The 12,776-nt window shown below is 58.9% G+C and overlaps 1 protein-coding gene across 1 annotated transcript in view; it reads left to right on the top strand.

Moving 5' to 3' along the window:
* The window catches only part of VAV2 (vav guanine nucleotide exchange factor 2), a 175,343-nt gene that overhangs the window by 160,211 nt on the left and 2,356 nt on the right, over window positions 1-12,776 (top strand). Inside the window, exons 19-26 of the mRNA XM_040632153.1 lie at window positions 72-93; window positions 1,020-1,147; window positions 2,375-2,449; window positions 3,627-3,679; window positions 4,921-5,037; window positions 6,508-6,595; window positions 7,580-7,703; window positions 9,538-9,692. Of these exons, the coding sequence (XP_040488087.1) occupies window positions 72-93; window positions 1,020-1,147; window positions 2,375-2,449; window positions 3,627-3,679; window positions 4,921-5,037; window positions 6,508-6,595; window positions 7,580-7,703; window positions 9,538-9,692 (762 nt within the window). The remainder of the gene's footprint in view (window positions 1-71; window positions 94-1,019; window positions 1,148-2,374; window positions 2,450-3,626; window positions 3,680-4,920; window positions 5,038-6,507; window positions 6,596-7,579; window positions 7,704-9,537; window positions 9,693-12,776) is intronic.

The raw sequence follows: 12,776 nt of genomic DNA, 5'->3' as shown, positions 1-12,776 counted from the left end.
GGGGTGGAGGGCAGGGAGTGTGAATGCCTGGGCAGCCCTCCCTGATCACTGCTTTGTCCTTGCCCTCACAGGATGCCTCTGGAGCAGGACCGGGTGAGTCGGGGGCTCAGGCCCTCTCAGCTGCTGTCCAGGTCTGCGGTCACTCTGGGGGCCGGGCCTGGGCCACTGTGACCGCCCAGCCTCACCAGGCCTTCTGGGCTCCAGGCTCCTAGGCAGCGTGCTCCCTCTACGGACATGTCCCCGGGGGGGCAGGGCCCAGCGTGCAGAGGGTCAGGGTCCTTCCAGGAGGGAAGGCTGCCGCCGGAGCCCCCCTCGGTGGGGTGGGTCTCAGAGAGCCACTTCTGTCACTTTGCCATTCTCCCCATGTCCTTGTGCCCCCTGTTTTTGCACCACGTGGCTGGAACGTGGCTTTTAACTGTTGAGGGAGGAAGGCGTCACGAGCCAAGCCATGCAGTCTGAGCTGTGCTGGGTCACTATGGCCTGATGGTCAAGGAGCAAAACCAGAGCCACGCTGTGCCCAAGGGACATGCGTGTCCGGGCCAGGCCTGCAGACGGGCCCACACGGGACGGCGGTGTCAGAGCGAGACTCAGGCCACGAGCGCCCTGCAGATGCCTGGGGCGCCCAGCCGGGACTCCCACTTCAGCCCCAGAGCCACCCCAACCAGCTGTGTGTGTCCTTAGCCAGCCCCTGGGCTTCGCTCGCCCCTGGTCCCCCATCTCCGCCTTGAGGGGTACCCCGTGTCCTTCTCCACACATGGGCTCTCAGTCACAGATTGGAACGGGGTCCGGAGGAAAACACGGGAAATGCCCCTTAAAGTAAGCGGCTGCTGCCGTGATGAGCCCCTGAATCCATTAGTCACACGGTTTACTCGTGACACTTAACAACGGGACCTGGAGTCTCACAGGAAGAACTTAGGGTCCCTCACCCAGGAGCCCGGGGGGCCGAGGTCAGCGGCGGGCGGGCTGCCGGCCAGGACCAAGCCACTGAGCGAGGAGCCCCCCCCGCCCTGTACCCGCAGGTCCCAAGATGGTGGCCGTGCAGAATTACCATGGCAACCCAGCTCCCCCCGGGAAGCCAGTGCTGACCTTCCAGACGGGCGATGTGATCGAGCTGCTGCGAGGCGACCCCGAGACTCAGTGGTGGGAGGTGGGTCCTGGGGCCCGGAGGGGCAGGGCTGGGGGTCAGGGACCATCCCCGGTGGAGGGAGGCAGGCTGTCGGCAAGACCCCAGTTCCATCCAAGGCAGGAATTCTGGGAGTCCCCAGCCCTGCTTTCACGGGACAAGTGCAGCGTCCCCTCCCGTGTGCCTCCTATATGCCCTCCCCCAGGCTCTGCCTCGGCCACGCTGTGCCCCCCTCCTGCCTACCTGCCCCGCACAGGCCCACTCTCTGAGGGGGCAGTCAGGCGTCGTGCTGGCCCCGGGCGGGGGGGCACACCATGGCTGAGACCCACCACCTTCCCCCCAGGAAGTGCCACATGGGGGAGCAGAGACAGACGTGGACACGGACAGTGTCCCAGATGGTTACGGTTCTGAGGATGGAACTGCTCTGTGAACAGGTCCCCAAAGGTGGAGCCCGCATGCTCCCACCTGCCTGCCCCTGGGCACCCGACACCCACAGGGGTCAGCATGGTGCCACGGGAGCTCGGAGCACTCGGCCCAGCCTGGCCGACCCGGGGTGACCGAGACCTGCTTAGAGGGAATGCTGATGTTCCCGTGACTGTTACTGCCATCACGTTGTTTGGTGATGGTCTTTTTCCTCTGTACTTACTGAGGAACTTATCGTGCTAGACCGTGCCTTCACGCAACTGGAGATCAGGAAGGTGCACAAGGGTGTCCGCAGTGTCAAGTCTCTGTCTCTGCCCAGGACCCCGGCCCAGGTGTCCCCAGAGCCACAGTGCTGGGTGGCCTTGCAGAGAGGCTTTACCAGCATAAGAGGGGGGAGGCCGAGGAGGAGCTGCAGGGGGGACTTTGGGAAGGGATGGGAAGAGCAGAGGCTGAGCCCCGGCCCCTGCCGACCCTCCCAGGCTCCTATCAGATCCCCCGGTCCGAACTCCCCTTCCATTCGAGAAGCGCCCTGTAGGTGCGAGGACTGGAGAGCAGCTGGGGCCGGGGCTCTAACCCCAGCTCTGAGCAAGTCTCTCAGCTACTTCTCTGGGCCTCAGTGTTCTCATCTATAAAGTGGGGATGCCACACCCGCCTTACTACCCAGCGGTCATGAGGTCAGCTGAGGCTACAGCAGGGAGTGGTGCCGACACACGCTCTTCTTAGGACCTGCCCTCACCCCATCCTTAGCATAAGCTGAGCCGCATGGAAGGGCCCGCTGCACCCACTCCCACCGGCCAGTCCCGGCCCCCATCATCTCTCTCCTTCCAGGGTCGGCTGGTGCAAACCAGGAAGTCAGGCTACTTTCCTAGCTCGTCTGTGAAGCCCTGCCCCGTGGACGGAAGGGTGAGCACTTTCCATAGAAGCTTCTGGAACGCAGTGGCTCGGAGGCTGGGGGTCCTGAGGGCTGTCTTCTCACTCGGGGCATCTGGGCTTGTTCAGGACGTCCTTGCTAAGTGGCCATTGTGAGCTGGCCCCAGAACTGGGGGCCAGGGGGACGAGGGGCAGGGGGTGCCTTCCCATCTGAAGGGCTCAGCCAGGTGGGTGCTGCGTCTCTCGTGGTTTTAGAAACACAAAGTGGGCATTTTTGCGGCAGTTGTAATGGATGGAAGATCAAAAATGTTACCTTCCTCCAAATTTTAGGGACTCTCTAAGTCGTCTGGGGCTCTTACACAGCCCCAGGGAGGAGAGGACTCCCCCGAACATTAGAATTCAGAGCTAGACTTTAGGGTGTTTGGAAGAAAGTCTTTTCATCTGAGTAGCATGGAGCAAATCTTTCTCTGTTACAAAAGGCATCAAGCAGTCCCTCGTGAATAATATAATTACCTCCACCCACCCCCTAAAAAAGGCATTTCAAAGTGCCAGAGGGAAATTTCTGCAGAGGGAGCAGGCGGCGGGTCCATCTGCCAGCATCAAGGGGGCCAGGCAGCAGAGAAGGAAGAACATCTCTAACTCACTGGTGGCCTGGGGCAGGTCCCATCTGTGCCCTGGGCCTCAGTTTCCCCATCTATATGTGAATGGGGTGGTAGGGGTAGGTAGTCCCTGAGGCCTTGCCCAGCCCATGGCACAGCGGGGGGAGGCCAGGGTGGGGGCTCTGGCTGGTGAGGGCGTGGCGTGGGGTCTCGAGGCTGCCCGGCCAGTGTGTGGCCCGCCACCTGGAGGACAGGCCACTGCCACCCAAAGGACACCTGCCCTCGGGGCCGTGAGCCCGTCTGTAGCAAAGAACTCTAGCTGTAGGATGTGCTCCCGTCACTGCTGGGACATTCCTGCAGCCTTCGGTCACCCCTCCCTGGGGATACGCGCCCTACGTGTTCAGTGAAACCCACTGAGCATGTCCTCAGAGGCGGCGAGTCCCAGCCGCTGCCCTGAGGGACCGCCCGGTCCAGTGGCTCCGGGACTAAGTCCCCAGACACCGCAGTAGCCGGTGCCGGGCCCGAGGGTCAGGTCGCTGATCACAGGCCCCCTCTGGCCCCACTCGGGACAGCGCCTTGGGCGATGTTAACCCGAATGTTCTCTCCTCCAGCCGCCCATCGGCAGGCCGCCATCCCGGGAGATCGACTACACCGCCTACCCCTGGTGAGTGAGGCCGGGGCGGGGCCCTGCGAGCCCGTGAGCAGGCGAGGGGGGGGGGGCTGCCTCCTGCTTGTGCCCAGGGTGGCTGAGCCCCGGCTGGCCCTGTGTCTCTGGGAGCTGGGGGCTCTTCTCCACCCCGAGGCAGGTTTTGCCCATCGCGAAAACAGATCATCAGGTTATCATCTGGAAGAACGGAGCGCCTTTCTTTACGTGAGCTTCATCATAGAAAAGATAGGCAAGTGGGGTATTTCAGGCCAAATGTGTAATCACACGTGTCCTCACGGAGCGGCTGGCTGAGAACCGTGGTGCTGCTGGGATGACCGGGAGCGTGAGAAGGTGGACGTTCTAGGGATGAGTCACAGATACAGGTCGGCTCGGGGGACCAGCTTTTACTGCTCTGTCTGCTGGTCACCCGGCCACCTCGAGGAAGGACCGGCCGTGGTGGCCGTGGCTCCCTGTGCTCCGTGCCCTGTGGTGGGCTCCCTGTGCTCCTACCAGAATGCATCTGGCCTCGGGGTTTTCATCGGGGGGCTCACCCTGTGCCCAGCGGTGTGACACCCACACCCACGGGGTCCTGGCTTCCTCCGCCCCTGGGCTTGGCCGCCCCCTCCAAGCCTGAGATGCTGCAGGCCCGTCCACCTGGTGCCGTGCCCCCCACACTCATGTCCAGGGTCGAAGTGCAGGACTGGCCCGTGATTTTCATTTGATGGACAGAGAAAACCTCTGTTTCCTAATGTCGGTTCTATCGCCGTTGCACCTTGTTTCCCGAAGTCCCCGGTCGGCCTTGTGGGCGGTGCAGGTGGTAAGGGTTTGGGGGGTGGCCGCGGAGCTTGCCTGGCTGTCTCCAGGGTGGGCTTCCCGTCAGTGAGGCAGCAGTCCGTCCATCTGTCCAAATCCCGTTTAACGGAGATGTCTGTGGACTCCCGTGTGTGCAACAGAAGTAAAAACTCCACGAGTGTTTGTTTATGACTTGCTTTATCGACAGTGAAAACTTAGAAATTTGCTCTAACGCTCGCATTGCACGGGGCCCCTCTTGCGGACCAGGCTCTGTAGAAAGCCCCCGGGCGCCGGGCTGAGGTCCAGGGGCCTTATTCCTCCCCAGGACGGTGTCACCCCATGCGTGCCCCTCCTGCAGGGGCGCGGCCTTCCTCCCCAAGCTTGTGAAGCCCATAGCGCTGTTGCAGAGGCCTGGGTGTCCTCCAGGGGGCGCCAATGTTAACCTCCGGCCTCGTCCCACCTGCTAGGTTTGCAGGCAACATGGAGAGACAGCAGACCGACAACCTGCTCAAATCGCACGCCAGCGGGACCTACCTAATCAGGGAGCGGACGGCCGAGGCAGAGCGCTTTGCCATAAGCATCAAGTACGTGCTGGCTGGGGGGTCGGGGACACCTCTCCCCCAGTGCCGCTCGGAATCACGAGCCATGTCCTTCGTGGGTGGGGGTGGCCATGGACTTCATTGCCCGAAGCAGGACACTTGTGAGATGAAAGGGTGTCAGTGGGTCTACACAGCGTAGCTGGCCCGGGACACATGTGAACGCCCTGCCCAAAACCACAGGGTAGGCTTGGTCCCATGTTTTTCAGGTTGCGGGAGCCACACAAGCTCAGGTGCCAGAGCAGGGCAGGGATACCGTAAGAGGTTAGAGGCCAGCAGCCCCGCTAGTGGGCTTTGGAGAGAATGGGAAGGTCACACCGCTATGGCCTTGTGGCTTCAGCCAGTGGCCTTTGGTCTGGGTGTCCTCCTGCCCAGAAGCTGCTCCGTCGTGCGTCTGCCACCACCCCTTCTAAAGAAGGAGTCTGGCTGGTGGCTGGTCACCGTCGGCATAGGATGCCCCTGGAGATCCTGGGTCAGGCCCCTGGCAGCCGACGGGCCAGTGAGTAGAGGGGCTGTCGGCTGTGATGACCCCCAAGGTCTGGTCTGGTCTGCTCTCAACTGCCGCCCCTGTCCGGGGAAGGCCTCTGGTCTGCTGGAGGTCAGAATCCCACAGATGCTTAGAGCCTAAAACAAGCCCACTGGCTCTAAAGCACCGAGAGCAAAGGAGAACAGCGTCGGAAGGGACCAGTGTCCAGTGTGGGAGCGGGACGTGGCCCGGGTCCCTGGTGAGCAGGACCTGCTCCCCAGCAGAGGTTCCTGCACACCTGCCGTGGGCCCAGGGAGCGTCATGAGGTGTGACAGTGGAGTGCAGGCCGTGGGGCAGGTCCGTGGTGCGGGCAGCAGGCTGGGAAGTGGCAGCGACGGCACTCGCCTGATAGTTCACGCGGCACCTTCTGAGTGCCTGGCCTGCAGGCTCCCCCGTGGGGGTGAGGGCGGCCCAGGAGCTGGGGGTGGGGTGAGCACCCCCCACTGACTTTAAATATGGGAGAAGCCGTGGATGGTCTACAAAGGCCCTCCCAGGAGAGGCCTCTGGCCAGCATGGGATTATTTACCAGTTGTTTGTTCCGGTAACTGATTTCCAGTTGTTAAACCAGCCTTGCATTCCCAAAATGTCCCACTGGGCATGGTGTAGAGTCCTCCTTAAATATTTGGTTAATATAGGCACCCACGTGGGGAGAGATTTGGTTGCTAGTGGTTTGCTTAGAACTTTCGCATCCATAGTCCTAACGGTTGTTGGCGTGTTTCCTTCTCTTGGGATGTCTGTCCGGCTTCGGTACCAGCCGGCAAGGGGCTGGAGTGGTATTTGGGGAGCAGGGGGTGCGAGGAGGCTTTTCCATAAGGTCACACTTGAACGGAGACCTGAGGGCGCAAGCTCAGGAGGTGACGATGGTAGGGGCAGCCCTGGCGGGCTGGTGCTTGGCCCAAGTCGTGATCCCGTGGCCTGAACGCTTTGCCCAGGTTCAACGACGAGGTGAAACACATCAAGGTGGTGGAGAAGGACAGCTGGGTCCACATCACGGAAGCCAAGAAATTTGAAAGCCTCTTGGTATGTGATCCTGTGGCTCCGTGGCCTGGTCCACAGGGGTCAGGGGAGGGCCCGGGGGTCCCACCACCGCCAGACCAAGGGGAAGCGGCCCCCTGCACCCCGCCGTCTGCAGACCGCGCTCACGGAGGGCAAGAGCCCTGCGGGGCTTCTGCGTTGCTGGGGAAGATCCAGGGAAATGGAACAGTTCGGGCCTCGTGACAGCCCCTGCATTGGGACTTCTGCCCCCCAGAGGGTTCACCTGGGTGGACAGTGAGGGAGGGCCCACCAGGCCTGCCTGCATCACTTCAGCCCACCTCCCACACGCCCCGCCGCCCCCTTCCCCGGCCGGAATGCAGGTAAAGGCACAGGCCTTCCTAATGCGATGTTGTGTCTTTTCTGAATTACGAGCATTGCATGTACCGAGAGGATCTGACTCGAGCACCTGAGCCCTTAGACGGCCCGCTGTGGCCGCAGAAAAGCACAAAGTAAAAAGTATCCACAGTCACCCACCCCCCCAAACCCAGTGTTAACGTTTCAGGGTGAGTCCTCTCAACCTTGAAGAATAGCTTAGGTGTGGTTTATATCAGGGTTGGCCACACTGTACCGTTAGCCTGCTTTTTCAACGTGATAAACTTTGCCGTTGGCACAACCCTCCCCTCTCCCGGCCGGTAGCCACATGGCATTCGGTCACTGGCACCTGCTGTTCTTTCTGGAAGCCCTTCCTTGCTGTCGGACGCATGGGGTTCCAGGTTTTCCTCCATCAGAAAGAGCTGCAGCGAGCATCCAAGTGCCGGTCTTGGCATTCACCCCTGATTTTCCTTGAGCAGCAGCTGGAGAGAAACTGCTGGCTCAGAGGTCTTTGACATACGGACCACCCACCATGGGTGGGGTGCTGGGTGGAGAGGACAAGTCCCAAGTGAAACCGAGGAGGGAGCGGGAGGCCAGAGCACCTGGGAGGACTGCCTGGAGGCGGTGGCAGCAGCAGTGAGCACGTGTGTCTTGCAGGAACTGGTAGAGTACTATCAGTGCCACTCACTCAAGGAGAGCTTCAAGCAGCTGGACACCACGCTCAAGTACCCCTACAAGTCCAGGGAGCGCGCAGCCTCCAGGGCCTCCAGCCGGTCCCCAGGTAATGCCCACACCGGCCCTGCACACCAGCGCTCACCCGGACACAACCGTTCTGCCCATTTCCCATGGCCCTGGCTTTCACTGCCTCCCTGCCCTTGAGGAAGGCTTTCTGTGGGACCGAGGCCAGGAGCCCCTTCCCAATCCCCACCCCCAGGAGCAGTGGCTCGGGTTCCCCAGCCCATCACAGGCACCCTCCTGAGCCAGGGTGTCCTGGTTGGTCCACAGGACAGGCGAGGAGTGCCAGCTCTCAACGGCTGCTCCGGGTCTTGGCACCCATGCCCAGAGGTCAGCATGGGGAGAGAGCAGCGCAGGTGCCATCTGTCCTTGGATCCCTCACCAGCCCCCAGCCCCCAGCCCCCCGGGGGCCTTCACTGTGAGGGAGATAGAGCTGGTACCTCCGTTTGTGGGCTAGGCCGCACGGGCCCACCTGGAGTTAGAGGCAGGGTGAGCCTAGAGTGTTTGCGGTCCAGCCCACGACTGTCGGCCGCACCACCCCACGTCCCCAGCTGCCAGGGCAGAGCAGGGCAGGAGAGGAGCAGTGGACCTTCAGCGAGCATGTCGCGTGCGCTGGGCCAGAGGCCAGGCTCCTTGCATGAATAGTCTCTGAGACCCTGGAGCCAGCTAGGAGGAGGTGGTCCAGATTCTCCAGGGAACAGGCCCAGAAGGTGGTGGGAGGGGCAACTCAGAGGCCACCAGGCTGCGCCTCGCAAGCCCGGGGCGCCTCGACGCCATGCCCTGCGCTCTGCCTGCTCGCGCCTGGAAACGCACCGGCCCGCCGGCCTGCTTTCACGTTCTTTCTCGCTCTTTGCAGCTTCCTGCGTCTCCTACAACTTTTCTTTTCTCAGTCCTCAGGGCCTCAGCTCTGCTTCTCAGGGCTCCTCCGCTCCCTTCTGGTCAGGTACCGCTGGCGCTCGGGGCGTGGGGGGGCCCGGCCTGCCACCCGCTGGCCCGCAGCCCCTGCCCCAAGCTGTCCGCAGCTGCCCGCAGCCCAGTGCGGGGCGGGGCCGCGGGGCCGTGGGGCCGTGGGGCCGTGGGGCCGTGGGGCCCGGGCCTGGGAAGGGAGGGCCGGCCGCCAGGGTAGAGCTGAGGATGACGTCAGGCTTAGCTCCCCCCTCCCCCCATTGCTGTTGCCTCTCGGACTCGCGCACCCCGCTGGCCACTCCCCAGCTTGGCCGCCACTGTCCCTCCTTGCTTGTTGAGAGCTTTGCCTCTGGTAGCGGCAAACAGCCGGGCGGCCACCCTCGGGTTGAAGACGGGAGCAGATCGGGCCGGCCCTACTGGGCGGGCCCTGGAGGTAGGGAGACGGGGTCTCGGTCAGCTGTGACTGCTTGGCCCTCCACTGCCAGAGTCAGAGCCCCTCCCCAGCCTCTGTGTGTGTCCCCTCTGTCCCAGACATTGTCCCCTGCTCAACAGGATTCCTGGGTCCCCCGCTGAGCTGGTCTAGTTAGGTGGCCGTGTGGTTTGGGGATCTGGAAGTTGGGCCCCAGGACCCTGGCTCCATGTGCTCCGTCCGAGAGCAGGCTGGGAGCTGACCCCTGGCTAGGTGACACTCCTGCACCAGGCATGCAGGGGGAGGCCCTGTGGGAGTTGTGGTCAGAACACCAGCCTCTGCTCTGATTCCGTGATCGCACTTGGCTGTGACGGCCCCCAGTGTGGCTGGAGACCACCCCGGGTGCCTTCATGCGAGGCTCGGAGAGGCTGTCGCCTGGAGGTCTGGGTGGAATTAGAGAATAGTCTGTGCCTTCAGAGCCTTTCTGCTGGGCAGCCCTCCTCTCCAGGCAGAGGGCCAGGCGCCAGGGGTCCAGCTGTGTGACGCTGCCCGTCTCCCCCAACAGTGTTCACGCCCCGTGTCATTGGCACGGCCGTGGCCAGGTACAACTTCGCCGCCCGAGACATGCGGGAGCTCTCGCTGCGGGAAGGCGACGTGGTGAAGATCTACAGTCGCATTGGTGGGGACCAGGGCTGGTGGAAGGGCGAGGCCAACGGACGGGTAAGTGCGGCCTAAGACGCGGCCTGGCTCAGCTCGGGCCGGGTTTGGGCAGGCTGGCACCTCAGTGTGGCCTGCCCCAGCACCGTGCCCACACCCTCTGAGCCACAGACCCGAGCTGCCCTGGTTGGAGCTGGATCTAGGCCCGTTTGACACCGTATCTGCGCTCAGTCCCGCTCTGTGGCCCTCTGTGGCCACGGCAGGGGGTGTGTTTTATACACACTCTTCACGTGACTTGCGTGTACCCAAGCCCTTTGCGCAGGCGGAGAAACCGCAGGACGTGAGTAGGGTCCAGGAGTCCTCACCCGCCTCACTTACACCCTGGGGAGATGGGAGGGGCACACCGTGTTCCCACCCGCCCTGCCCCTTCATGCTCTTCCTGCGGACTCTCTCTTCCCTGTCCACCCTGTGACCCTGCAACACTCTATGGCCCCTTCTCCCTGTGCCCCATCTGGACCCCCTGGCTTTGACCCGATTCTGTCAGCACTCACCCAGCATGGTACTGGAGCCCCACGTGGGGCGGATTTGGGGATGTCCAGCCATCCTGGGGCCGCTGGGCTGTGGAGGGCCAGCCTGCCTTGGCTCCCATTGCCCACCGTTCCGTAGCCAGGTGGCGGGAGCTGATCTGCCTCCACCTAGCACGTTGGCTGCCCTTTGGGGGCCTTGGGTCAGATGCGTTTTCCACCCCACAGCCCTTTAGAAGCGGGAGGCCACGGAGTCCTAGGCAGCTGGCCTGGAGGGCTGAACACAGCTGTCAAAGCGGCCCTCCGGGCGCCAGCCCTGGAGGCACCTGGGGCTCTAATTCAGTGAGCACAGACCTGGGCCTTCCTCACCAGCTTTTGAAGGTCACAAATAAACCAGTTTCCCAGGTTTCAGAACTACCGGTTTGGAGCATTACTAGATATTCCTGTTGCTTTGACCCTGTTACGAAGGGTTTCTTTTTGTCTGTGGCAAGTCTTCTTGCTTTAAAGTGTACTTTGTCTGCTGTTAGAGCAGCCCAACTTTTTGGGAGGAAGAGTCAATGTTGTATGTGGCAAATTTCATTCTCTCCTGTGTTACTTTCAACTTTTTTGTATTCTCTTATTCGAAGTAGATATAAGATAAAATGTTACCTGAGACAAGAGTTTTTAGAGCTAGTCTGATCTAACAGTCTCTGCTTTTTGATGTGTGTATATAGCCCGTTTACATTTAATGCAGTAACTGAGCTGCTTAGATTTAAAGCCTTCATCTTTCTGTTTATTTTCTATTTGTTACTTCCATTTCTTCTTTTTCGTCTTTTCTTGCCTTCTTTTGAATTGATCGGTATTTCTCTTTTTCTATTCTACTTCCCGGCCCCTTGGTGGGTCTGTGAATTACACATTCTTCCTACAAATTAGGTAGTTACCTTAGGGATTACAGCGTGCACTCTGACTTCTGAGAGCCCATTGTAAATTAGTACTTTTACTACTTCCTAGATGATGCAAGACCTTACAACTTTGACTGTATTCATGTTCCTCCCAGCTTTCGTGGAGGTGTCGTCATGTATCTGAATTCTAAATGTTTCTCAGCCCCATGAGACGTTATTTTTGTTTTCAGCAGTTAGTGTTTTAGAGTTACCACCTGTTTACCTTCCCCAGGGATCCCCACTCCTTCCTCCTTTCTTGTATTTCCACCCAAAACCATGTTCCTGCTGCCTGAAATTTCCTCTTCTAGGTGTGTTTTTAGTGTGAGTCTGCTACTAATAAACTCTTAGCTGTTGTTGGATCCAAACACCTCTTTATTTCATTTTCTTTTTTTTTTTATGTTCTCATTGTAGAATGTTTGTAATGTATGTTGACACTTTTGCTTTATCATTCGTGTTCTCCCTCCCTCTCTGCTTATTTTTCTCTTAGCCATTCATTAGTAAATTGCAGAAGTCCTATCCTTTCCCCCCTAAACCCCTAAATACTTCAGTGTCCTATGATCAGAGACACTCCCCTTTGACAGACTGTGATGATCTAATCCACGGTCCATATTCAGATGTCACCAGTTGTCCCAACTGTGTCTTGTCTACCTAAATGAATTGCATATGCCTGCTATGGCCCTCAACTCTCTTCTAGAACAATCCTCAGTCTTTCTTGGTCTTACAGGACTTTGACATTTTTGAAGAGTATGGGCCGGATATTTTTGTAGACTTTCCTTCCATTTAGGTTTGATACTTCTTCGTCAGTAGGTTACGTATTGTGTATTTTCAGTGGGAATATAATGCAGCTGTTATACCCTTTTCAGTCCTGTCATGTCTTATCCAGAGGTATATGAGGTCCGTTTGTCCTACTGTGACGTTAATTTTGATCATTTGGTTGAGGTGATATCTGCTGAGTTTCTCCACTGTGAAGTTACTGTAATTAATTAGCAACCTCAGGGTAATACTTTGAAATTATTAAATATCCTGTTCCACATCAAACTTTCACCTGCTGGTTTTATCATCATTCATTGGTGAATTTTGTCTCATCACTTATTTGTATCATGGTTGAAAAACAGTGATTTTCCATCCATTGTTTCTTTAACGCTCATTAGGCACCATTCTACCGTGAGGAACACCCTTCTCTTCTCTTGGTCATCGCCCAGGGGGGTCAGTCATCCTCCAGTGGGACCTGCTTCCTTTTTGTGAGGAATCATGTTGAGCTCATTTCAATTCTCCAGCGGGTAAATTTGAAGCTAGCAAGTATTTTATTTTGGCACTTTGGTGATGTCATTCCATTGTCCTTGGTTCCATCATTTCTGTAAAGAGCCAGCCAACTTTTTTTTTTAAAGGGCAGGGAGGGGCAGAGGGAGAGGGTGAGAGAGAATCTCAAGCAAGCTCCATGCCTAGCACAGAGCCCAACTCTGGGCTTGATCCCATGACCTTGAGATCATGACCTGAGCTGAAATTGAGAGTTTGACACTTAACCGACTGAACTGCCCATGCATCCCAAGAGCCAGTCAACTTCTTTTTTTTTTTTTTTAAGATTTTATTTATTTATTTGACAGAGATAGAGACAGCCAGCGAGAGAGGGAACACAAGCAGGGGGAGTGGGAGAGGAAGAAGCAGGCTCATAGCGGAAGAGCCGGATGTGGGACTCGATCCCA

The sequence above is a fragment of the Ursus maritimus genome, unplaced genomic scaffold, assembly GCF_017311325.1.
Source record: "Ursus maritimus isolate PB19 unplaced genomic scaffold, ASM1731132v1 scaffold_17, whole genome shotgun sequence".
In the NCBI taxonomy this organism is placed as follows: domain Eukaryota; kingdom Metazoa; phylum Chordata; class Mammalia; order Carnivora; family Ursidae; genus Ursus; species Ursus maritimus.
This window is presented reverse-complemented; position numbering and strand designations above follow the sequence as displayed.